The 25146-nt window shown below is 44.4% G+C and overlaps 1 protein-coding gene across 1 annotated transcript; it reads right to left on the reverse strand.

Moving 5' to 3' along the window:
• Nucleotides 1-720: 720 nt before the first annotated feature.
• On the reverse strand, nucleotides 721-24077 carry PDPR (pyruvate dehydrogenase phosphatase regulatory subunit). Its single transcript, XM_086758088.1, has 18 exons — nucleotides 24037-24077; nucleotides 23067-23368; nucleotides 20546-20679; nucleotides 19472-19553; nucleotides 19216-19379; nucleotides 18106-18227; nucleotides 17027-17144; nucleotides 15519-15668; nucleotides 12561-12753; nucleotides 10885-11009; nucleotides 9102-9257; nucleotides 8866-8999; nucleotides 8358-8506; nucleotides 6890-7002; nucleotides 6429-6523; nucleotides 5685-5774; nucleotides 5304-5486; nucleotides 721-4478 (listed from the first exon to the last, which is right to left on the reverse strand). The coding sequence occupies exons 2-18, from the start codon at nucleotides 23291-23293 to the stop codon at nucleotides 4074-4076; spliced, it is 2640 nt and encodes an 879-aa protein (XP_086614214.1). The 5' UTR covers nucleotides 23294-23368; nucleotides 24037-24077; the 3' UTR covers nucleotides 721-4073.
• Between the last annotated feature and the right edge of the window lie 1069 nt (nucleotides 24078-25146).

The following is a 25146-nucleotide window of genomic DNA, read 5'->3' on the forward strand; positions in this document are numbered from 1 at the left end:
CGCTTTAACATTTGTCAGTGATGCTAATAAGTTTCCCTAAAATGGATTGTGCTCAACTTAGAATATTTTAGCCAAAAGGATAAATTATTTTCTCACACTGAACTCCTGTTAGCTTTCCTTCAAGTGTTTCTCTTGCAGAGTTGCCTGCATGAACAAAATCTACAGAACTGTTCCCGTTCTGGACAGGGAGACTCAGAGAACCGATAACACCCCCGCAGCTGCTACGCACGAGGTGCACGGGGCAGAGCTGCTGCTGCTGCTTCAGCACAGAACGAGGCCATCGCCCCTTTCGCTGCCGAGGAGGGGGATGCTATTTTAGTATTTCCCACCCAAGGTTCATAGTCTTACCATGCAGAATGAGAAGAAAGCGCCTTTCTCAGCAGAAAGCATTTTAAGGCAGTTTTAAGGATGAGAATCATGATGTATAATTTCACAGACCACGTTATTTAGCACCTTAGGTGCTCAGACTGTGCCATAGCAGCTTCCAAAATCCGATTTCTAATTTTCTAATTTGAGATTGTACTAAAGGTGGTAACTCTTGAACCGATTTTGTTGTTCCCTTTTTAGGTACTCTACTTTTAGTCACCAGATAAAGGGATTAGAGCCTTACATCACCATTTAATACCTCTGGAAGAAAACACTACACCAGAAGGACCTTCCTCAGTTTCAGTATCAAATATGCTATCCAATTCAATATTCAAATATTCAATTGCTATGGGTATTCAAGTTGGTGAAGGCAAACTATTCTTTAACATTAGAAGGTTAAAAAAAGCTGCCAGAAATTAAATCGACTAAGCCCAAACAGCAGCCGAAGTCTCCAGGTTCTGATATAAAACAAGAATCAGAATCCACAGCAGGGAAAGCCAGAGTAGGCGTTAATGAGCTGCAAGACTGACAATTATCAAACCATCTATCTCTACATCTCAAATAGCAAACACAGCATTATAGAAAGTGTTGCTCTACCTATCTGCATGATGGAAAATTATTTTCACTCTCTGTTTTTGGTATTGAAAAGTCAATAGATCTAGAAATAAAATAAACCTAAGCGGATATAATGAGAGAAGTAGCTCACAAAACACAATTTTATTGTCAGAATTACTGTGGGAAGAGACACCCATTTCAAAAGTTGCCTGAGGAACAGGTGCCTGTAAATTAGGGAAAAGAAAAAATAATCCCAAGGAGGAATATAACCTGGCTGCAACTCAAACGATACTTCAGGAACGAACGGTTGGTAGAGGACAGCACGCTGCTAACTTTCCAGTTTTGTCTTAACTAGCTCTGACGCCACACAGAACGAACGGAATGGTTTGGGCTAAGATCTCTCTTCTGGACTTGCATTAAGTACTTTGGCTCACCTCAGCTGTGTATTTCGTTTTCTCCTGAAGAAGTATTGTGCCTCACCAGCGACAATAAATGGTAATAAACTCTAATCAGAAAGGCTGCTCTAAGACACCTCCTAAGTAGCACATGTAAAACTCTTTCTTTGGTTGAACGCCTGTTTCCCTGGATAAGGAAGGCACAGCAACATCCCATAAAATCAATAGAGGGACAAGAGGATGGACAAGTATTTTGGAGTGACTTGAGGCACCATTCCCAGGTGACAGGCTGGTAGAGCAGAGGTCCTCCTTGGTACGCACATCCAACTCAGGAACAGTGGGATCACAGTATCCCTCTGCGCGGGAGAGACATGCAAGAAGCAACTGGATTTTAAACTGCTATTAGATGCTGTACAAACCTTTCATTTAAGCAATTAATCCTCAGACACCAGGCAAAATTTTAATTCAGAGAGCAATAATAGGGGAATTTAGAAGAAATAGCAACCAAGTGGAATCTCCTCCTTCAACAGCCACACAGAGTACTCTTGGCTGCAAGATCCCAAAATTTGTCCTACGATGGATGGTCACTACATTTCAGGGACTGGGGAATTTTTGCACATCAACTGGAAAGGAAGTTTGAAGCCCTCAAAGAAGTTGCACGCTACAAAGGAATTCACCATTCACAATGGAGAGCACGCTTGAAATGACATCTACGTTCAACCTACTACACCACATGCCCAAATTCTTAATTCTCTTACCCCCTTTCCTGAGGCTCCACTCCCAGGTTTCACAGCTTCCGCATCACCCTGGATGGGGGAGCTTGCTCTGACAACCTGCCTTAAGGTGTAAAGGTTTTAGACTTTCACCTTCCCTGCCTCTGGGCCACCCGACTCCTTTTGCACACTGAGAACATCTGCACCATGAACTGGCAGACCACAGACTCAATTAAAGGCATGACCTAAAGCAATTAAAGCAGCAGAAAGCAAACTTCAAATAAGAACCAGGCAAGGTTTTGAGCTCTTATTTACACTATTGATGCTCACCGTTCAACTGGGAAAGAAAGTGCCCAAAAAAGGTTCTAGATCATAGAGAAAGTGTTCATCAGAGCTGTCGGGAGAGACACCAGTGCAAGGCTGTGTTTGAACTCCAGACAGAAAGGTGCTGGAGCAGAAAGACCATGACAAGTATGTGGGTTGCAGAAGCAGCAAAAACACTTAAAAGATCTTTTTCAAGTAAATAAAAATAATCTTTGCTTTTGATTGTGCTTACAATGGGAAGAAGACAAAGAAGATTATGCAAACGTCTGCAATACAATTCAGCATCCTCCCACTTCTTTACCGTTTACCATCAGTGTTTGGATCAGTGCATTCTGACACTTGAAGAGGGGGTGAATCCCAGCTGCACCGTCTGAAGTGTCTGTATGAGGAGCACGATAGCAGAGTTTTGTGAAGGAAAGCAATTTATAATCCCACTGCCACACTCCCTACACTCATTCTATTCAATTCCTTTAGCTGAGGTACTACCAAGACAGAGATGTAAGAAGTGCAAGGAGAAAAACAGAAGACAACTCCTCAGGTCTGGTAGGAGCAGCTGAGATGCTCTCTCATCACCAGAAGAAAACCTGGTGTTCCTTGCAACACTGCCAGCACCACAGGTGAGAAAAATGCTGAGTCTTTTCCTCTAATTTCAAAACAACCACAGGCAGTTAAAACCACAAGATGTTGTCCCCTCCTGCTGCTCAAGTTCCTCAAACCAACACAAGTTTTACATGAAACTTGAGTTCGCTGCATGAACCTTGCCAGACGAGCTTGAGTCAGATGAAGAAAGGAAAGTGAAAAAAATCCCCAAGCAGACTGTACACTGTGTAGCTGAAACAGAAGCAGCATTTTAACACTGCTATCGACATTAAACATTAACATCTGTCCTTGTTAGAAATCTGTATTTTTGCTAATAAAAAAAAAACCCAAATCCCATTCCTTTAGAGATGTGAAACACACATGTTGATCTTCAACTATATTTATAGCAGGCCATTCAGTTTCAGTGACCCCACGCAAAAAATCCAATCCAAACAACAACAAACTTACCAGCACTACTGTCACCTCAATGTTCTGATGATTATATCTACTTGGCTCCCCGTTAGGGAAAAAAAACTGATGGACAAACAGGGGCAGCGACAGGCTGGACCATACCAAAACCCGTCTCTTGGCTGCCGCTCATACAACGCTATGTCTTGTGCCAGTGAGGTAGCTGATCGCTCTATTGCTGTGTGCATCGACGCACCGACCCCTCTACAACGTGATACGCGGAGAGCAGGGCGAAATCACAGCGCTCATCCGAACGTCAGGCAGCAAATACCTGCTGTCCCACGCCTTACGCTGGAGAGGAGAGAGGAAGGGTGCAGTCCTCAGGGGTTCACCCGAACCCTTCCCATCACCACAAGGCCTGTGCCTCCAGTGGGGTTCACTCCTCTACAGGCTTCCCACGGATTTCCGGATGCGTGCTCGGCACTGTGCTTCATCCACTGGGGCACGGGGGAGCCTGGTAAGCAAAGGGTTGAAGGAGGGAGACAGACAGGATCGGGAAAGCTTGAAAATTAAAGTTTTAAAATATACAAAATGTAACACACACTGGAAAAAGTTTAAAAGTTGAAAGACAAGACAGGAAAAGAAAGAAGTATATGGAGTGAGGAGAAAGGACTGGAAGATGGTGGGAGAAGACTCCAGCTTGGGAAAAGGAGCAGGTCAGGTCTAGTCAGCGCTACTCCCTCTGGTAGCCACTCAGTTCCACCTCATCCTTGCGGCGACGTTGTGCAAAGAGGGAGCTGAAGGGGTAGAGCTTGGCTTTGGCCTGGAAGCGCTGCCCAGCAATGTCGATCTCATACTCGCCCTGGTTAATGAAGTCAGTTGTCACCACCAGCTCTTCTCCTGTCTTCTCGTCGAAGTGCTGCACGAAGCCGAGGCAGACGTGGCGCTCCAGAGTATAGCTGTAGGCACTGCTGGTGGTCTTGCCCACGTAGCGGCCGTTGCGGAAAATGGGCTCCCCCCACCAGGGCCAGAGGTCCATATCTGTGTCATGGTCCTCGAGAATGAACATGGTGAAGCGCTTGTACACACCGTTCTGCTTCTGTTCCAACAGTGCTTCCTGGCCAACAAACTGCATTCCCTGTGGCAAAAAGGAAGCATCAGCTGACGAAGGGAATATGAACTGTAGCAGCTGCTGAGTTTTAGCAGACAAGCTTACTGACACAAGGTGAATTTGCACTTGGAACTCATGCCCTATCGAGACATGCTGCTTCTATATGCAAGAAGTCCAGCCCAGGCAGAAGTCTTATTCCAGATGCTAAATTGTGTTAAAAGACAGAAGAATATTTGTGAAGTGGGCCTTTAAAAATTCATTCTAGTTTTCACCATGTCACCATTCCAGTTTTTGCCATTTCTGGTTCCAGAAGTCTACCATGTTTTATAAAACAGAGGAAAACCGTAACAACATACAAAATTTGTATCCCTAATAGCTACATTCTCTCATCTGAATTATTTGATACAAGCATTTGCTTTGGCACAACAAACGGGACACAACTCCCACCTGCTCTTGGCACCTATCCTCATCTTTAACTTCATTAAATGTCACTTGGTGCACAGGCTGGCTTTTGCTTCATCAGACTGGGGAAAAAAGGCTGGGAGAAACATGAACTCTGAGCACCTGTGAGGTACACAGCACCCTCCACCACACTGAGCAACACAGGACACTACACAGATCCCTGGGAATGCTGCCCAGGAAGGAGGAAGACAGAACATTTTTGGTATTTCTAGCACCTTTATGAAGTGCAAGAATACAGGTTATAGTCACGCACTGCACACAGCTCGATCAAAAAATCGACACATCTACCCTCTTGGACGGCAGTCTTTTCAATTCAGTGCTGCTCTCCCACCCACCCCTGCTTCAAATTGCAGACCCCACTGCAGGAGGTGATTCAGTTTTCTGCCGTACCTTTTCCAGTTTGACCTGGAACTCGCGTCCACACTCCATAGGAGTGGTAAAGGCATCCAGATCCTGGCCCCAGAATGCAAAGAACTTCTCAATGCGCAAGCTGCGGAGCGCGTAATAACCGGCGTTCCGAATCCCGTACTTCTGTCCCATGTTCATCACCTCGTTGTACACATGAAGGGCGTACTGCAAAGGAATAGGCAAACACAGAGCCCTGCCAGACTGGAACGCAATATAAAGCAGGGAAACTCCCCCTGGTGCCTGCAGGCAGCTTTCCCATGGCACAGACCAGACATTTCATTACCCAGAGTCAACCTGGAAACTGTTTCTAATTATGTATGCAAGCAACTGTCTTAATTAGCTAAGGCTGCAGTGTACCCTTACCTCTATGGGGATATAGAGCATGAATCCAGGTTCTCCTGTGTGAGTGATACTCATCACACGGATGCCATTAGCATAGCCCACGCTCATCTCCTGCAGAATCAGAGGGGGTGAAATCATCCAAACTGGAACACAGCACAGAGATCCAGAAGGAGCACAATGCATAATGCAAAACCACGCTAGCCAGCCCTCTCCCCTTCCTCACTGCACTTCACCACCAGCACACACTTGCAAAGAATTTAAATTTAAAAATTCAAATAGCGATACCACGTTATCCAGACTTCTTAATCACTTCATGACACTTGGCAATAAGCCTTGGAACTAGGTCAGCATACAGGTTTGTATTCTAGACACAAGACAGAAGTTGAACGGCAGCTATCTGCTCAGCCTTTTAAGGTGACAGGAGACAATGACTCCCGAGCCACCGATCCCAGCTGCCCCGCTGACTGACAGCTTCATCACTGCCTCCATGAAATATGCCAAGACACCAAATGGCACCAAGCCCACAGTGAGTGGAATATTGAAAACAAATGCATATTCACTCTATATTTAGCAGGCAGAATCCCAAGAGAAGTAGTTTAAATGAGCCTTGCTGAGTACATTACCAACCTAGCTCCGTAACTGCTCCGTAAATCTGTACGTCAATCTAAATTCTCCTCTAACTGCTCAAAACATCACTTTTCTCCTGCTTCCACACATGCTTCGAAAAACCTAGCAGGTGAGGAGGAAGCAAGCACAGTCACTCACCTTGCAAAAGAGAGAGGGAAAGTGTTCTGGAGTCATCGGGGCGTACGACAACTCTGACAGGACATCCACAGCACGAGGGCCGATCAAATTAAGAGCTAAAAGGGGAAGAGAACAGTATTAGGGTAAGACTGGAGAAGGTCCTGCCCAGTGTCTTAGCTTGCCTATACACATGCATCAATTTCTGAAGTCTTAGTGTCCACTGAAATCATAGGTACATTTAGATTTAAGAACGGAGGAAAGAGTCAGTAAAGTCTCTCCTAACAGTCCACAGGAAAAGAAAGCTGTCTCCCAGCTCATGGCTTGCTAGAAGGAAGCCTCTGAACTGCTCTTTTCATTCAACTGTTTGGAAAGGAGACTCGGGCACAACTCTAGACACTTTAAACAATTAATTGGCATGCAGCACAAGACACCATTTGATATTTCAGGCTGTGTAAGGAGGTCTGCTTTCAGTGATTTCTTACCTGTGTACTTCCAGGTCACGTCTTCCATGGTCAGGTTGCTGTCGTCGGGCAAGCGGTTCTTCAGCCAGGCCCAGCAATGGACTTGTTGGTCAGTAGGGGAAATCATGAAGAAGCTGGAACAGACAAATTGAAACCAAGAAATGATGAATGGACAGCCACAAGATGATTCAGCTCGCTCTTTGTCCACGAACTACTGGAACCATCCAGCAGCTTGCAAGCTAACAGCACACCAAAACAGGTTGGTTTGTGCAGACCACAGCTACAGCCTCTGGATCAATGCCATCACATCTGTCAACAAGAAACTACAGCCTTCCAGCCTTATCATCAGTATCTGGTGACAAGAAGCGACTAGAACGGGAACACAGACAGTTCTACAGAAAGTTCACAGGGTACCTCAAAAGTCAGAATCATTTTACAGAAGGTATTCACAGCTCTTCAGGATCAGTGATTCTGCCTGCTCTGACAGTCAGAAGAGTGCTTGGTTCACACAGCAATTTCTTGTTTCAGTAGAAGTCTTTTCACATACAATGGGGGTTATTATTAACAGTTTCCAAAAACAGAACTCCACTTGATGTGTGAGCTACTTGTCAAGTAAGTCTCTCTCATATAAACTGTGAGTTGAAGTACATTATCCACAAGAGATAACATCTGCAGAAATGACTAGGCAAAGAGGAAAGACACTGGCTTCACACAGAGAAGGACAATACTTTTAAGCAATTCATGAATGCAGACAGAAGAGGAAGAGAAAGAAAAGCTGTTTCTAATTGAAAGAGCAGCAAAGAAGAATGCTTTCACACCAACACAATGAAAGCATGCATAGAAAAAGATCCAGAGAAATAAGATCAACATTCAGCTGGGACATGCCCATGAAGAAGTTTTTAAAAATGAGGAAGTTTTTTTTATTAAATTTTGGCATTTTTTATTAAATGCCAAAGAGAGCCCACGTTTAGTCTAAGAATAGGATCCTGTGATTATGTCAGTTTGTACCAGTGAGTACAAAAAAGAATAATGAGAGATTACAGGGCTGAGAATTAACAGTACCCATACTGCAATGAAAGCTGAAATAATAAAAAATGAGTATTTTCAGCATGCAGTTCCAATGAGGAGATTGTTCAGAAGCCGATGAGGAACCGTTTAGTTTGCACTTTAAATGATTACCTAAATTAATAAACACTAATGACTGTGGCAAACAATTTGTATTTCAATTGAGAAATTAAATATCTGAAGGCCTAACATTTTGTAGAAATCTATGTTCATCTGTAGTCCCACAAAAAGGTGTATTTTCCCCAGTATTCATAAATTCGGGAGCTCTCTTTCACTTGAGTTACTGAATTAGGAATATAAGTGGGGAATTGTGACTTTTCTTTTTCATTTATAGTGGTGAAAGAAGTTATGATCTTCATTAAGAGGTTGTTAAAGGCTCCAAGCCCCAAAGGGCGACGGATGAAGACGGTGTCTGTACACCCACCTGCGTTTGCTCAGCCGTGCTATGCTGCAGTCGTTCTCGTAGCCTCCCTTCTCATTAAGCATGCCTGTATGCACAACGTGCCCAACTGGCACATCCAGGTCATTTGAGAAGAGATACTGCAGACTCTCCAGGGCCTGGTCTCCTGTGGACTACACGAATTGAAAGGGAGAGAAAGTCAGACAAGCCGTCTGAGCCATACAAATCCACCAGGGCAGTTTAAGATCACATCAGCGTCCTGGCCCAAATTCTTTCAATTTGTAAGGATAGTGACACTGATGTCTCCAGCACAGTAAGATACAATGGTGACACAGTGCCAGAGGTCAAATTCTACTTATAGACTAAGCCGGTGTTTCCTCGAACCGGGCTTTTGGCAGACAAAAAGCAATCTATGCTAATTATTGTGGTATAACCTGAATTTGGTCATGCAGCTTAACTTCCTCTATCTGTCCTCAACAGGGTATACAGAATTTTGCAAAAGTAGTCAATAATAAACTTCCTGGGTACTCACACTTATTTCAAACTTGGTAAAAGACGACATGTCAATGACACAAACTGCTTCCTTACAGCACTTGACTTCGGAACCCACGATGTCAAACCAGTCTGGTTTGTAAAAGGTTTTGCTCTGATCCAAATCCAGCAGATCTAACGTTAAGAAGAATCAAAGGGAAAATTCATAAACTGGATGAACCAAGATCTTACATAGGCCAATAGGGATGCACTAGGCAGAGGAAAATATGATCTCACCTTTCCCAGGTGGGACAAAATACTTGACCCTCTCAAATCCATGCTTCTCCATCCACCTAGCTCCCTGTGCATCCAGACGGTCATACAATGGCGAAGTGCGCAGCTGCCTGCCAGTCTGGAAGTCCCAGCGGGGAACTTTCAGATCGCACATGAGGGCTGCAATGGTCACAAAGATTCATTATTAGAAGTGACTATCTAAAATTTTCTTCCAGATTATCAATAAACACACTTACAAATATCTGAACCATTAATGAAATTACCTCAAAACCAGTTCTGACTCTCCTTTTCTGTTTTCGAAAACTTACAAATCTGTTTTGATCCGTTTACAGCTATTCAAAATCAGAGTAACAATATTTGCACAGAACACTGATATTTATAGACACTTGTGGTCTCATGACAATACTGTCAAGATAACAAAAACTCCCTGTTTTTCATGGAGTCATGTTGACTAGCATTAATTATGCATGATTCTTTCCTGACAGTGCACTGTATTAGACACTTATCATTTTGACAATATTAATGCTGGGGTAGGCAGCCCACAGCTACAAGGATCATCTAATTTACCTTCTTCAGTATTGGCAGTTCAGCTTTTTCTAGTTATTGAAGCTTTTCCAAATGGTTCCTACACCTTTTCAGCCAACATAGAATATTCTTAGTTAGAAAACAAGTTACTGTAATACATGTTTAGCAACCTTCCTGGTTACCAGTGGGGAGTAATAACTCAAGGATGCTTGAATACTTCTTTATAAATGCTAAGTTTCTACGTAGGTCATAAACTGCTTAAAATTGAAGATGAACTGAACACATCTAACTAAGTAATTCTACTGTTTTTGCCTCATAACTAATGATTTAATAATTTATTGGCATTATCTGGTATTGGTACTCCTGAAAGAGCAGGTAGAGGGAAGAACAGATTAGAATGGAAACATAACACCACAGAAAGTGAATACAGATCATGTAGCTATAAGAATCGAGATTTGTATTGAAAAGCAACTACAGAAAAATGCCAAAAGTATAAAGTGATTTTTCTGGGAAGAAGGTCAAAGCATAAGGTTTTTATTTCCTGGATACAGCAGGGCTAAGAGGTTTACCCAACTTCTCTGCTTTCACCCGCACATATGTTTTTAGTTTAGACTTGGTATTCCAATAATCGTTCCTGTTTTGCAGCTTGTGAAGCACTTCATACTTCTATTTGAAACTTTAAATTAACTGTCCTCAGGATCACAGGACAGATAATCAAACAATAGGAGGAAACGAAATATGGCTTTAGACAGGAACAACAATATCTCAAATCCATTCTGCAAGGTATTTATTGCAAATTTTGACAGGAGAAAGCAGAATATGTCTACAGAGACTTCCTGAATGATGTAAGATAACTGGATCACATACTCACAAGTGGGAAGTGACGGTATTTCCACACTGTAATGATGTGCAAAGAATAACAGTGCTTGAGAGAGTGTAACACTCCCAGTTAAGACCTTGGTATTGTTGTATTAGGCTGGAGTCTACAAAGATATGCACAAATTTCCCCATACCAGAGGCAAAGCACAGAAATAGGAGAAATCACAGTACCAACAGCATTTATGTAAGAAAAGTTAGTAAGAATATCGCTAATACAAAAAAAGTCTGTCCTTTCCCATCTCCTGGGAAGAGGCTGCATTGACACAAAGGAGGCCAAGAAGAATAAAAATGGTTCTCAGAGTGACGACAGAAGAGAGACAGTGCAGCAGAGAGGAAAATCCTAGACATCCTGGCCAGAACTGAATGCAGACACCTTACTTACGCATTACTTCCATCACCCGGTGACGGAGGAAAGTGCGACTACTCTGAAGGGTACCAAAACGTTTCAAATCGAGAGGCCAGACATTTTCTGACGGATATCCATTTACCATCCACTCTGCCAGGTACCTGATGGGAGAAGCAAACACAGACTGAGATATCAATCAATGTCTTAAGGGAAAGAGTCTAGCTTTGAAGGCAGAAGCAAGGCAATTTGGACATGAGAATTTCTTGCAGTAGGGAGAGAGAAGACAACTAACATGGTATTCTAAACACTAACAGAATCCAGGTTTCTCTTTATAAAACCCATACACTAGATTTCCAAATTATTAATTACCCGTTAGGATGAAACATACAGGGCAACAGGAAGTTAAGGACAGGTGGTAAATGAAGCCAGAGCCTGGACACGGAGCCTGGCCGACACTCCGTCAAGTCCTCAGGCTATGCTACAGGAGGAGGTGCCGAGTACGTTTAGGTTGAAGTTAGGAGGCTGACTGCTTTGTCATTTTTCAGTACCTGGTGTAGGCTCAGCCACAAACCATCAGTGACAGCATTCATTTCAGCACGAGATGCCAGCCAAGTTATGTTTAGCTACACTTCTAGCAGTGAAGGAGGAAGGCATGCTCCAGAGCTAAAGGACAAAGGCAGCTCAGACCAAAGCAGAGCAGAAGGATCTGTTCACAGTCAGTAAACAGAAAAACAAAGGGGTTTGAGACTGATCATTAGAAGTTACAATTAGCAAGCTAAGCTGTTTATCTTGATGCTGTAGCAACAAATGGACAAATAGTGCATTTACTTTCAGAAATTATTTTGATTCTTAGAGAACCTCCCTGCAAAGATTCTCTATATTTTATATGACAAAGATAAAACCCATGAGTTGCTTCCCTAGTGAGTTAAATTATTAGACAACGGATAGAATCTAATGCAGACAAATGCAGATACTAACACCTGCCATGAAAAATGAGCAGCTTGTTAAGAAGGTCGTATGGCAGAAGGGATGTTGGGTTGCCAAAACCAAATGGCAATCAGAGGGAGTGATGATCATTCTGCAAGCAACTTTGCTGCTGGGATCACACTTGCATGCCTGTCAAAGTATTTGCATTAATGCAGAAACTGGATTTTATTGGGAAATTATTCCATCCCTAGCTCACTGGCAGAGGACAGTTTTTAACAGTATTGGCAGCACTGGCATCCCATATGAGGTGCTTCATCTGCATCAGATTCACTCTGCTTTCAGAGAAATTAACTGTTGTGTCAACTTGAATGACCCAAGGACTTCAGTCAAATAATAAATGGGATCATGGAGTACAGAAGATGAGGGAATATATGCTTTGCTAAGCTTTTATCTCTTCCCGGTAGACAAAAAAAATCGGACCAGCTAGCCCTAAGGAAGCTTACTTGATCCCCAGAAGGCTCCTGATCACTGAGATGTGATCCCTGAGGAGAGATGTGGAGTATAGGAGGAGAGTCCAACAAGGATTTCGAATACGCACAAGAGAACACAATCAGAACATGGCAACTGCTCCTTGCCTTCACTCAAGTTGGAAATGAGAGCAGAGTCCTTGTCAGAAAGGAGGTGACAAATACTGACCAGAACGCTCTACACAGAAGAATCATCTGAGCTGACTCTGTCCTTGGTTAAAACCTTACTTATACACATAACAGTGACAAACCACTTACTTGCCTGCTCCCCCACCATATGAGATACCAGCTGAGTTCATGCCAGCCAGGACGAAGTAGCCCCGCACGGTGGGCGACTCTCCCATGATGCATCGCATATCTGGCGTGAAGGACTCCGGGCAGTTCACTAACTGCATGATCTGCAGAGCCTCCAAATCTGGCATCCTGCGCAGAAGGGCGCTCAGAAGTGGCTCTAGGACCCAAGAGAAACAAAAAAAAAAAAAAAAAAAAAAAGACAAAAAGTCACAGCCTTCAGTCTCGACACATTTCAGATACTTCATCTTCAAAGTGGACAGCACAACACAGGCATGCTGTTATCTGAGCAGAGGGAAACTGTTTCCATGTTTCAATACAGTCACAGGATAAACTGTTTACTTGCTGGGATCAAACTACTCAAAATCGCACAGCACACCATAAAAGCAGTCATACTGACCCAGACCAAGAGCCCAGTATTGTTTTCAACAGGGGAAGAGTGCGCTCGGTTTTGTTACAAAAAAAAAATAGGAACAGACATCAAATAGATACCTAGCAAGGAATAAGAACAAGTAAATCTGTGACACTTGTCCCATGCACTCCGTCAGACTCCTCTTACCATCAGCTCAGAGGATTTCCTAAAAATCTGGTATGTTTTCCCTATTTAGTAACCCCTAAATCAATTTCTCTTCTAAGCGCTTGACCAGTCTTCCCCAACCTAATGAAAACATCCTACAGACATTGACAAGGAGTTCCACATCTTTAGTATTTGTTTTATGAGGAATCACCTCCTTTCATTTTGAAATTGACAATTAACTTTTTTTGATACCTCCCAGCTGGCACAACAGAAGAGACAGTGAACAGGAGCTCATCATTCATCCTGTCCATCTCATTCAAGATTTCATAGAACTCTGTTTATTTCCCTTCTGTCATCTCTTTTTCCCAGCCCACTCGGTCATTCCTCGCTTGGAAACTGTTCCAAGCTTTGATCAGTCTCCTGCTGCTCTTTCACCTGGCCTTCTCCAGTCATACGACACCTTCTGGAGATGGGGAGCCTAGAACAACACCCAGTGCCTGGCAAACCAAGGATTTAGTGTTGCATAATGAATGTGTTTTCTGCTCCTTTCCTAATAATTCCTAACATGGCTTTTGCTTTGACAGCCACTGAGCTGATGTCTTCACAGAACTGACACAACCCCAAGGTCAGTTCAAGCCCACCATTTTGTACAGTGAAAATAAGACCATTCCCACACACCCCCATGCACTTGCGTCACTTTACATTTATCCTCATTGAATTTCCTTGCCACTTCATTGCCCAGTCACGCTGGAAAGGTCCTTTGGTAATTCTTCACAGTCTGACATTTGAGACCTTAATAAAGGGATAAGCTATCCACTTTGTTTTTCTTGTCCAGACGTTACCTCTGCATAATACTCCAGATAAAAGCCCTCAAGATTCAGCACTAGTAACACACCTCAGCTTTACCCACGGGCAGTAAAATAATGAGATTTATTCCCTAAGAAGTCACAAATAGAAAGTCCTTCTGATCTGCTCTTTTTCTTCCCTCCCTCACGCATTAGAATTCCAGAGTGAGAGTCCGTAGCAATAGGCTTTCTTTTCTTATTGATAAAAAGAGTGATCAGTGTTAGATTTGTTCTCCTATCCAGCCCAACACTTAAGCAACTGCACAGGCTGTTTTAGAATCAAAAGGTGTTCCAGCCAAAGAGATCAAAGTAGCAATGCAAGAGCTCAAGCCACAGGAACTGCAGCCCTAGAAAAGGATCAAATATTGGCTGAGTAAGCTCTGACTCTGCTCAACTGTTCTGTAGGTTTGAACTGAAATAATAATACTGGTAATACTGGAACATCACATGCAGCTGCTTCCGAAACCTGAGCAATTTGTGGGTGCCTTTTCATTTCAGTAGTACCTAGAAAACCAAAAAGGAAGTGGGAGCAGAGCTCAAGCAACTCATTAGTGAAGCTAACATGTTCAAGCAAGTCTGTAGGCATCTATAGATCTAAAAACCTTTAGCACATGCCAGCACAAAACTGCACCCTGTCCTGGCTCCACCCCCTGGAGTTTAAACTTTTATGGTATCCACACGGTATCTCACAGAAATGAAAGTAAAATGAATTAATTTAACCTGGGGAGTAGTTGGGAGAACATACTACCACTGCAGGAAGAACTGAGTGAAAATCCGTCTGTGCCTAGAGTCACAGAGGCATGCGCATTCACAACGGGTGCATAAAGCTCTGACACAAGGGAAAACTGGATCCCTGAAAAAAAGGTCAAATTTGAAGACAAGAGAGCACACACAAACTTACCAGGCATAAAAGAGGGAGGGGAAAAAAAAAAAAATGTCATAGAGACCATGCTATGTTCTCTCCTACGGAAAGAGCCCTCCATGTAAAAGTACATACAGAATATAAAAACAGAATCAAATAAAGCGCAAAGAGAAAGACAGAACATTTGGAATATAATAAACCATCACTGTCAATGGTGAGATGAAGTCTGGGAAGCAACAATACCAAGTTCTGTCCACAAAGCAACTGCCACCGCTGGAAATCTGCACTTGGCAGTCACTGCTGAAGAGAGCTGCAGAAACAAAATACCACAGCTACACGGCAGGTCAACAGTGTTGATCTACAGCATCACAGGAGGAGCAGCATGTGGCACTGACAGTCAAAAATCAAATGAAATGGAAGAACAGTGTTGGAAAGTTTATATAGTACCTCTCTGCACTACAGGGAATTAATACACGCTGAGGGGTAGTGGGTGTTTTTAAACACTACACAGGTATCAATGTAGTCCTTGGTAAAGCGGTTTTACACAAATTACTGACAAATTAAGATATTAATTAATTTGAGAGAACGTTCACCTTTCCCACACCTTTCAGGTGTCAACACCAGCCTGCATTGTTGCTAACTCTGCCTTCTGCTTTAGCCACGCGTTTCATTGCTGTGGGAACCCTTCCTCCCTAACATACCAAAGTGATCCCAGTCTTCTTGAAGGTTGTGAATCTCCAGCTGGTTCCGTCCCTCCGTGAAGAGAGGCTTAGGGTTTTTCTCAAAGCCTCCTGAGAGGATGCCACCTTGCCAGTTGCGTATGTAGATCCTGCCATCTGGGTCTACAATAGCTGCAGAGGAAAGAAAAGAGGTGGGAAGGGAATTGAGAGAAGGGACAGCTGTCTCAGGCTGTTGTTCCACAAACACCAACGACGGGGTCTTGCAACAGGCTGGGCCAAGCTAGTGGTCCCCTAACATGAGAAGGGACAGTCTCAGTCCTCCAGCCCCACACTTCCACTCTGGTTCTCATGTGAAGCCTCGGTGAGCCAGTTTAGATTATTAAACCAGCATTAACTCCCACCACAACCACGCACCTTAACTTTTGGGCAGCACAGTAAATGGAATTGAACCTGAAGAGCACCCAAGCCAGAAGGACAGTGTTACCAGGAGTGGGAGGACGCAAGAGGCAGTCAGATCCCTTGTGGCACCAAGAAGCTATTATACTGGCTTAGTTCCACTGGAACCGCACCCAAGACCAGACCTTCCACCAAGAGATGTCCTGCCCTCCCTCTCTCTCTATATTAGGAACAGTTAATTTTAACAGGGATTCACCGCTGATCCAGATTGCTGCAGGCCACCAGCACCAAGAAGGTGGGCTGCACTGGGGTGAAGACAAGCAGCCAGGTCTGGATTGCTTCTTCCAGTGGTAGTGTCAGCTTGAAGCGTTTATGATACTCCATCTAACATGTTCCATAGCAATTTTTTCCATGTACAGAAAAGCTGTGAACATATATATGTGTGTGTTTGTGTGTGTTTTTTTAAATTACTCAGTCAAGTAAAAGTGAAGCACTCACGGACTCTGGTCAAAGAGCTGAATTCTCTGGAGAGTATATACATTACTCACTAAAAGCAAAAACTCTTACTAACAACTGAGAGTAGATAAGTAAAGCTTTCTACTTCCCAACCACAGTTTTCAAACACAAGGGCTTTTCTTTAAGAGATCCAAGAGCCAGAACATGGGGAGGAGCAATTACCTCAAGTGTTTGGTTGCCCCTACAGCTCATAGACATGTAAATGCCATTGTAAAGCCTTAGCTTCAGTTGGAGGAAAGGTATAGATGGGCCATATGGGGACAGCAGCCTGCAAGGAAAACATAGTGCCAAGGCTAGCAACCTCTCCAGGCTACAAATGCAACAATCCGAGTTTCAGACACACTTACTTGTCAAGCTAGAGTCAAGGTCTTTCTCCTCCTAAGATGACCAACTCTGAAAATCAATTTCTGCAGCGAAAGCTTTCCCAACAGCAAGGAAAGAGATTCTACCACAGAAAGAGCATATTCAGAGCAATTCAGCTAGAATGTACTTCACAATCCCAAATGAGTGGAGAACAGAGAGCCCTTGGATGGCCTTCATGTCACAAACTATGCTTCACCTTGGAAAGGCAGATATAATTCACCAAGAAAAGTGAGGTAAAGTTGAAGGATCCTTACTTGGTAAGTTGCTTGCCAGAGGTTCCTTCAGAGGATGTGTTAGGAGGTAGAAGTGTTCACAGGCATGGAGTGGGATATTGACTGGTTCCTCCCCAGAGTGGCCCAACTCATAGGCCCACTGAAACAAAAAAGTGCATGTTAGAATGCAAAAGAATCCTATTTAAAAAGGCAGGACAAAAGCACAGCTTCTCTCTCTGGGTTTGCTTTCATAAGAGACCAAAGAAGATTTGGTTCAGTCCCCTAAACCTTAGAGATTTTTTTTTCTCTTTTCTTAGAATTTGAACTGTTTAGGACAAAGACTGTTTTTCTGTCCCTCACAGAAGATCTAGAAAAGTGGGAGCCTGATTCAAGACTAAGAAGTATCAGCTTACAATACAAAAGCAAAATAAGATCTGTACACCAAAGACAACACTAGGCTCAGCCTCTAGGAGCAGAATAGTCAGGATTTAGGTGTCTGTAGTGCTAAGACCCCAGACTAAAAGGACAGCCAGCTGCAAGCTGAGAAACAGCAATCGTCAGATGTATTTTCAGACTGGAGAAGACATGACGCTAAGAAAAACACCAAAAAATGGAGATTTCAATGTGTGTGTAAGAGAGGGAGAGAATGGTAGAGAGACTTAGCTGCCTCACTAAGAGCCAAAGCAAAATCCTTCCTGTCAGAAACATCAGGAAAGTGCATGTGTTCTTTCCTTTTCTCAATAAAAGGAAAAGTTTTTAGAATCCTATTCCTAAGCAGTCATAACTCAGCACTCATATCTGCTATTTAGAGCAGAGCTTTTTCAGAGACCGAGAGACAACACTAAAAATGATCAGGGGTACTGCCAAGAGTTTCTGCAGGATATAACATGCAAGAAGTCAGGTGGAAGGCTATTACTGTCCTTTTTTGGTGGTTTGATCTATAAACTGACATTTTTCTGCTCTGTGAGGCAAACAGTTGTGGACTAGCAAGTAGCTTGTCTAGTCCAACAGAAAGAAAATACCACCCCTGTATACCACCCCTGAAAGATCTCCTTTAATAACACAACTGCAAAAAACTCTCAACCAAAGGAAGAAAGAAAGAAAAGTTTTAATAATTCAACCTGGCCAGCACAGTTGACGAAGTACTGGCATTTAATCTCTCCTCTGTCGGTCTCAACTGCAGCCACACGACCCTTCTGGACTGCGACATGACTGACGCTCGTCCGTTCATGAATCTGGACACCTGGAGAGGACAGAAGAAAGTCAGTATACCACAGGCTGCTAACATTAAACCCTTAAACTCAACCTAAATCATTATTTCCTCTTTAAGAGAGAATTTCTATTCTTGGCCCAGTGAAACCCTGTTATTTGTAAAACAGCACATATACAATTTGTACATCAGTTAAAGGCTGAGACTGTGAATAGTTAGAGTATTCTTTCCATGTGACAATCGGGGTGATTAATACATCCTAGTATCAACAACATGAAAAAAGAAGAGTGTCAACCAGGGATTTCCTTCCATTACAATTCCTTTATGTGACGACGTCTGTGGTTTCAGATGGCAAGACTGGTTCTTTTATGGGAAATCAGTCATTTTGTAAAAAAAAAAAAAAAAAAAAATCAATTAACAGTATGCAAAAAAAAAAGCTGTACTAAAAGAAACGGAGAGATCTCTTCCTAAATAGTTTCTTCCGATCTGATGGACTTTCAGCCTTAATGAGCTTCATCTGTTATCATATCTGACCTTTCTCCCACTTCCAGATGACTCCAAATTTGCCAAAGTGCTGGGCGAACAGCAGTTATTACTATAATTTGAAACCCATTTCCAAAGCATATGTGTCCAATGAAATATTCCACAAGAACTGAGTCACACTTTTTCATTTGGAGGTAATTAAAATTCTTTTGACGTGTAATTTTGAGTCAGGTCTTGCAAAAAATTGTTTTGATGAGAAAAGAGTGTGTGTTTACTGACAGAAATATATAACCAGTAAGGACAACAAACCAGTGCTTGATCTATCACAGCTGATCTCTAAAAATTCAGTACGTTGGGAAAAAAAAAAAATGAATCTGGTTTTTGAGAAAAAAATAGATTTTAAAGAACCTAAACCTTACAGAAATAATCAAGTTTTGCTCTTTGGTGCTCAGTTAGAGATGCAGAACACAATTTTCCTTTATGGAAAGAAGATAACTATCATGCAGGAGAGCAGGCTATAGATAAAAAAACCTCATACCATTCCGTGAGGCAGCGGTTGCCAGAGCCAGACTCACATTGGCAGATGACACGAGCGCATCTTCTGGCACATACATGGCCCCCACAAGGTCATGGATGTTGATCAGTGGGTGGAGCTGTGCCACTTGCTTTGGGGTGATAATTTCACAAGGTATCCCCATTACACTGCCACAGAACATAAGAAAAAAAGCCGCTGTTAGTCTTGCAGGAGGGCTGGTGCAAACTTAAGATCAGTTACATTTCCTGCTTATACATACTTCAGTGATGACGCAATGCGTTTCAGAGAGATCAGGCGATCCTGAGTCTGAGCCAGCGAAATAGAGCCCGTCTTCACGTACCCTATGACAATGACCAAAGTCAAGTTAGATTTGGACAGAATCTTGAACTCCTTGTAATCTCAGACCCATTGCTTTAAGGTAATTGCAGACTTGCTGCTTCCACTAGTCAGGAGTCTGGAAATCCCAGATCCCCCCATAACTTTAAACACTTAACAGCTAGTAATTAAAAACTGCATTAGTCAACTTTTCAAAAAAGCAATTTAATTTTAACTTGTGTTCTAACTCTTTCTACAACACTTACTCACGTTTATAAAAAAAAATTAAACTTCACACACGGTACCTATTAAAAGAGAGAGGGGTTACTGGCAAAAAGTGATCTAATAACTACTCAGAAGAATAAAATCTCAACAACTAAACGCAGAGATTTTGTAACTCCACCACCTGCAGTAGATTAACACTAATCTTAATTACAGGCACAGTTATTAACCTCTGTTGAGTCTGACATATCTCACAAGTCCTTGTCAGCAGAAAATTTTCAGGGACCAAGTTCTTCCTACCAGGTACATGCCTGAGCATTCTGAAGGGAGAGGGAGAATTAACATGTTTTCTTTTTATTTCTAAGGTGAGACTAGAGTCAGATATCTTGCTTTCCATATGCTTTAGTGCTTCTGTTAACCACCTTCTCTTTTTGAGAAGTGAATCAGTGCAGAAAACAAGCCATTCGCTCCAGTCACTGCAATGCACTTTTTAGTGTCCTTGTGAAAATTCACCTATGTTTGCCCAAGTTACAGACAACACAAAAATTGTCAGCTTGCAGCTGACAGGTAGTTTGTCAGCTTGCAGGTAGTTTGCCTTCCATTTGCCCATGTGATCTCATCCTTGTCATTTTTCTGATTACATTAGTAACTTCCCTTTGCATCTAACTCATCCAAATGTCTCATTTTTGAACAGCAACCACCAACTCGTGAGACACTGTAAGATGATGTTCATGTTCCAGTCTCAATACTTTGATTCAGTTTCCCACAAATTACTCAATGATTACACTTTCAGTACCTGTGTTTACTCCTGTCTCTTGCTCCAGCTGCTGGTAGAGTTTGTTTGAATAGTCTGCCATCTTCAGCTCTACGGACACCTGCCTGGCTGTGCTCACAATGCCAGCACAGAAGCGAGTGGTCCCGGCAGCCAATCTGCAGGAGAAGTTTGCACAGAAGGCCTCAGCCAGCTGACGGGCGGAGGCAAGCACCCCCCATCAGGCTGCTCCAGCCGCCCTGCTGACAGCACAAAGCAGACAGCAACTCTCTCCCAAACCTATCAGACAAAAAGCTGTAAGTTGGAAGACGCAGGAACAATGCAAACTCTGGAACGCTCTTCCATTAGCTCACTTTCGACAAAGCATTTTGTTCCAAAACCATTTCTCTTTAGTCCTAAACACTGAAATTTTTCAAAGAGAGCACTAAAAAAAAAAAAAAAAAAAAAAAAAAAATAAATTACCTTATGCTCAAGTGGACCTGCCTACCTGATTCTTTCTTTCTCCAAAGTAGGATTTTAACTTTGATTGAGTCTTGAATCTTTGCAGTTTTTCCTCGTACCGTGTGGCAGCTGCCACAGATGGGTACACTTTTGTTTTCCCTTTTTAAACTGCCCTTACACCACTGCCTATCTAGCGATTTGATGAAGGGCTGCTGTAGAGATAGAAACCTACCGAAAACTCCCTGCAGCACGGACAGGTGAAGGCAAGACAATTAGATTTAAGCACTTCTCCCACAACCTGTTTCTACAACGCTTCCAAGTCATCCTTCCTGCTGCTGAAGCAATCCTGCATTTTTCCTCTTGCCTAGGCAAGCCTTTGACAAGACTGCTTTTGGCCTAGCATGTCCATATTCTCTCAGAAATTCAACCTAAGGACCAGCTGAGTAAGCTATTCTTTTTGCTATGTCCCTACTCAACGACAACGGAAACAGCTGAAGCACGGTCTCACTCTGCTGTGCTTACTGCAAGACGTCTCCGCTAAGGCAATGTTGCACACGCACAGACTGAGCTTGTAGAGCGTCTGACTCAATGGAGATCTGTAACGGGGTATTCACACCCCACTGCAGACTAGTAAGGATTACGTGCCCCTACAAATGAAGCCTAGGACCTAATTTCACTTGGAAGGACACTGCTCACGAGATCTCAGATGAGATCGCCCAATTTCCCCTCTTTGCAACTATAAAGAACTTGACTCTACTGCTTCGCAGCCAAGCAAAGTCAAGGAATCACAGCTAGGTATTTCTGAAGGCAGCATCACGTGGGAAGCTCTAAGCCAGACAGTACATGTTCTCAGTCCAGCATCTATTTAGGGTGCTAGAAGCTGCTCTGATAAACACCTCTTCAAACCCCCAGTCTTAACACTGTCTCATGCCTAAGATTCCCAAACTGCTTAGGGAAAACACCACGAATCCCCCTCTGAAACAGGAATCTAAACAGGTAAGGCCCACACAGTCAACCTGCAACAGGATCCGCATACTCTGCCACAGACTGCCGACTCAACTCACTGAGGAGCGCACAAAGACTTGTACTCAGCCAGGCTGTACTCAGCCACTCTCTTTTTAAGACCTGTACTCAGCCAGGCTGTAGCTGCCTTAGCCTTTTTACAGACAGGCACTACATCCTGCAACAGACGAACCAGATGACCCAAGCCTTTAACCAGTTTACAGGCTGATATTTTAGTGACGTCCGCTTATAACCTCCCCATCTCCCACAGTCTCTTCTTAAGCTCTGCTAGCGACGCAGCATTTTATATGATGAAGTACCACATCCTGCTTCTAGAGATGGTCAGCTGGGGCTGGATGATTTACACAGATCTTCAGCTCTCTTAAAATGCTCCACCTGGGCAAGCCACATTGTGTTTTACATGATTACACCAGAGCAGATGACTATCTCCCAAAGGAATTGTGGCCTGTGGAAAACCCACGGCAGGGCAGAGTTCTGCCGGGAACCACAGCCCGTGGAGAACCCACACCGGAGCCCAGTACTGACCGCACCCCCACCATGCACCCCCTGCGCTTCCTGGGGTGGCGTAGTGTGGGTAGGAGACTCCGGAGCGCAGGAGTGAAGTTGAGCATGGGAACGGAAAGCTGGCGTTCTAATGCTTGGGTTTTCTTTCTCATAACCTGAATCTATTTTAACCAGCATGAGATAAAGTAATTTTAAAATTAGTTTAAATTAATTCTCCCTAAGGCAAGTCTGTTTTGCCCATGGCATAATTTGTAAGCAATCTCCATTATCTTTATCTTGACCCACGAGCTTTCTCAGCCTGCTTTCTCCTCATCTTGCCAAAGAGGAAATCGCGTGGCTGCGTGGGAGCCTGGCCCTCAACCAAGGCAAACCCACCACAATCGCACACGGGATACCTTTCACCCCGCAGGTCTGCCCTGTGCTTGGGAAGTATTAAGCGTTGTTACGAATGCTCGGTGCAAGCTTATTTCGCAGGTCCAAGTCCAGGTGAAGAGGCAGAAATAACACATTACAGCAGATGAGACGCTGCTAAGCACAGAAGTCCTGTTTCTTCGGTTTTGTGACCAGAAATCCTTACCTGCCCTGCTCAAGTAAGACTATATCCTTCCAACCCATCTTGGAAAGGTGATAAGCCACAGAGGTGCCCATGATTCCACCACCACAGATGACAACTTGTGCCTGTGCTGGCAAGGAAACCGGGTGAGGTTCTGCTGTGCTGGAGGCACTCCGCCGGCAGCAGGTCATCCTTCTCCATTTTGGGTTAGCCGCCTGCCACCGGACATCTGACAGTAATCGGAGAAACATCCCAGCAGCTATTTGTCAGTTTTCTTAAAGCACCACCTAGATGCGTTTTCAGACGTTAACTCAGTACCGCTCCTTCTAGGAAGGAAAAGACGAGAATCATGTTACCACTTATCTTATTACACGCAAGCAGGGCAGCGGCAAACATCACACGGTGCGCTCCTGGGAGAGCCGATGAGTAAACGGGAGAGCGGTTACCCCGGCCTGAAACAACAGCCCTGCTATTAAGATTTAAACTCAGATCATATAACAGAGCATTACAGCTTTGTTTCTGGCGGCAGCATGACTGGACAATGAGCAAAGAACCACAGAGTAACGTGAACAAGGAACCAGAGGCGCGCTGTTTGAGAACGTTAGTTTTACCCCAAGCCGTCACCCGGGACCACCGCAGAGCAGCTCAGCCCAGCGATCAAAGCTGCAACTGAAGGCTGTGCCTGCGCTAAGCAGGTCAGCGCGGGGCTTCTCTCATCCACACCCTCCAGGTCCGTATCGGGCCGCCGCGCTCCCCGCTCCCGAGCTGCGGGGCGGGCTGTCCGGCCGGGAAGCGGGCCAGCGCCGGGGGAGCCGCCGCCGCCTGGGCCTTGCTGGCCTCCACCTGAGCCCCCGACCCCGGGGGAGCGTGGCGGGCCGCAGCCGAGGCGCTGCGGGCGCGCCGGGAAGCGGGGAGGCGAGGGCAAGGAGCGGTGCGGAGCCCCGGCGGGGGCCGGGGGAGCGGGCCCGGGGACGGCGGGGCCGCGCCGGCTCACCTGGGGCGGTGGGAGGCCTGACCGACCTTCCGCGCTTTACGGCCGCCAGCCGCGGCGCGACAGCCGCCCCTACGCGCTGCGTCACCCGCCCCCGCTGGCCAATCCCCAGCGCGTCGCTGGGGGCGTGGCCGGACGTGACCCCGCCCCGCCCCCTCCGCCCCGCCCCCAGGAAATAACCCACAACAAGTAAAAACCTGCAGACTCTTTTTATTAAATTCTCCCATTTCATCTGTACAGAAAAAAATGCACATTATTATGTTCAGAATCTCAGTAACATCTCAAAATTACACAGCATGAACATGTAAAAAACAAAAACAAACCAAACCAAAAACAAGGACCGGCCAGGTTTATACACAGAAAGGGAAAACAATTTACAAAAAAAGCCTCGTTAAATGTCACATTTAGGAATAATTAAAAAAAAAAAAAAAAAAAAGAGAGACTAAGTTCAAACAGCTTCTGCTGTACAACAGGAATCTGCTGGGTGCGCGGGCGGGGAGGCCTGCAGTGCCCTCCCCAGGGCGACGGCAGGGCACCCCCTCACCTCCCCGAAACACCCGGCTCTGGTTTCTCCGGTACCCTGTCCAGTCCAGCACGAACACCAGCCACACCTTTCCCTTTTCCCCTAGCTCAGTATTCCCCAAGGCGAGAGCTACGCAAGCACTTCTACTCAGTAAATACAGGGGGGCAAGCGGGGGTGGGATTTCGGGGTGGATCTCTTGCTTTCGGTCAGCTACGGAATGAAATTTGGGTGTTGTGGAAAGAGAAAACAGCAACCTGCCTTTGGCCAGCGAGTGGCAATATGTTATTACTCCTCCCTGTCCCACACGGGCAGCATCCAGGAACTCGACGGAGCAGATGCAGAACTCCAGCAGCACAGCCCAGAAGCAGCGGTACCAGCTGAATTCTCTCCCGCGGGTGTGTGATTTGGGTCCCCTCTAACCTCGATGCATCGGTGGAAGCGAGCCGGCAAGGTCCGGCCCCCAAGCAGGGAGACTGCACAAAGATCAGGAGCTGGGAGCTGCCTTGGAGATTTTGAACCCCGTAACTAAGGATGTACTTCAACACCAACCGACACAGCAGAGCTACATCTTAAATAGGGACAGAAACGCT

This window comes from Chlamydotis macqueenii, chromosome 13 (assembly GCF_036417535.1).
Source record: "Chlamydotis macqueenii isolate bChlMac1 chromosome 13, bChlMac1.mat, whole genome shotgun sequence".
NCBI classification, from domain to species: Eukaryota; Metazoa; Chordata; class Aves; order Otidiformes; family Otididae; genus Chlamydotis; species Chlamydotis macqueenii.

Coding starts and splice junctions, on each gene's coding strand:
- PDPR (XM_086758088.1), bottom strand. CDS start 23,293: ATGTTTCTCCGATTACTGTCAGATGTCCGGTGGCAGGCGGCTAACCCA. Junction 12,754..15,518: donor AGAAGACTGGGATCACTTTG/GTATGTTAGGGA, acceptor CTTGGGTCCTAG/AGCCACTTCTGAGCGCCCTT. Junction 5,775..6,428: donor TTCCCTCTCTCTTTTGCAAG/GTGAGTGACTGT, acceptor CTGATTCTGCAG/GAGATGAGCGTGGGCTATGC.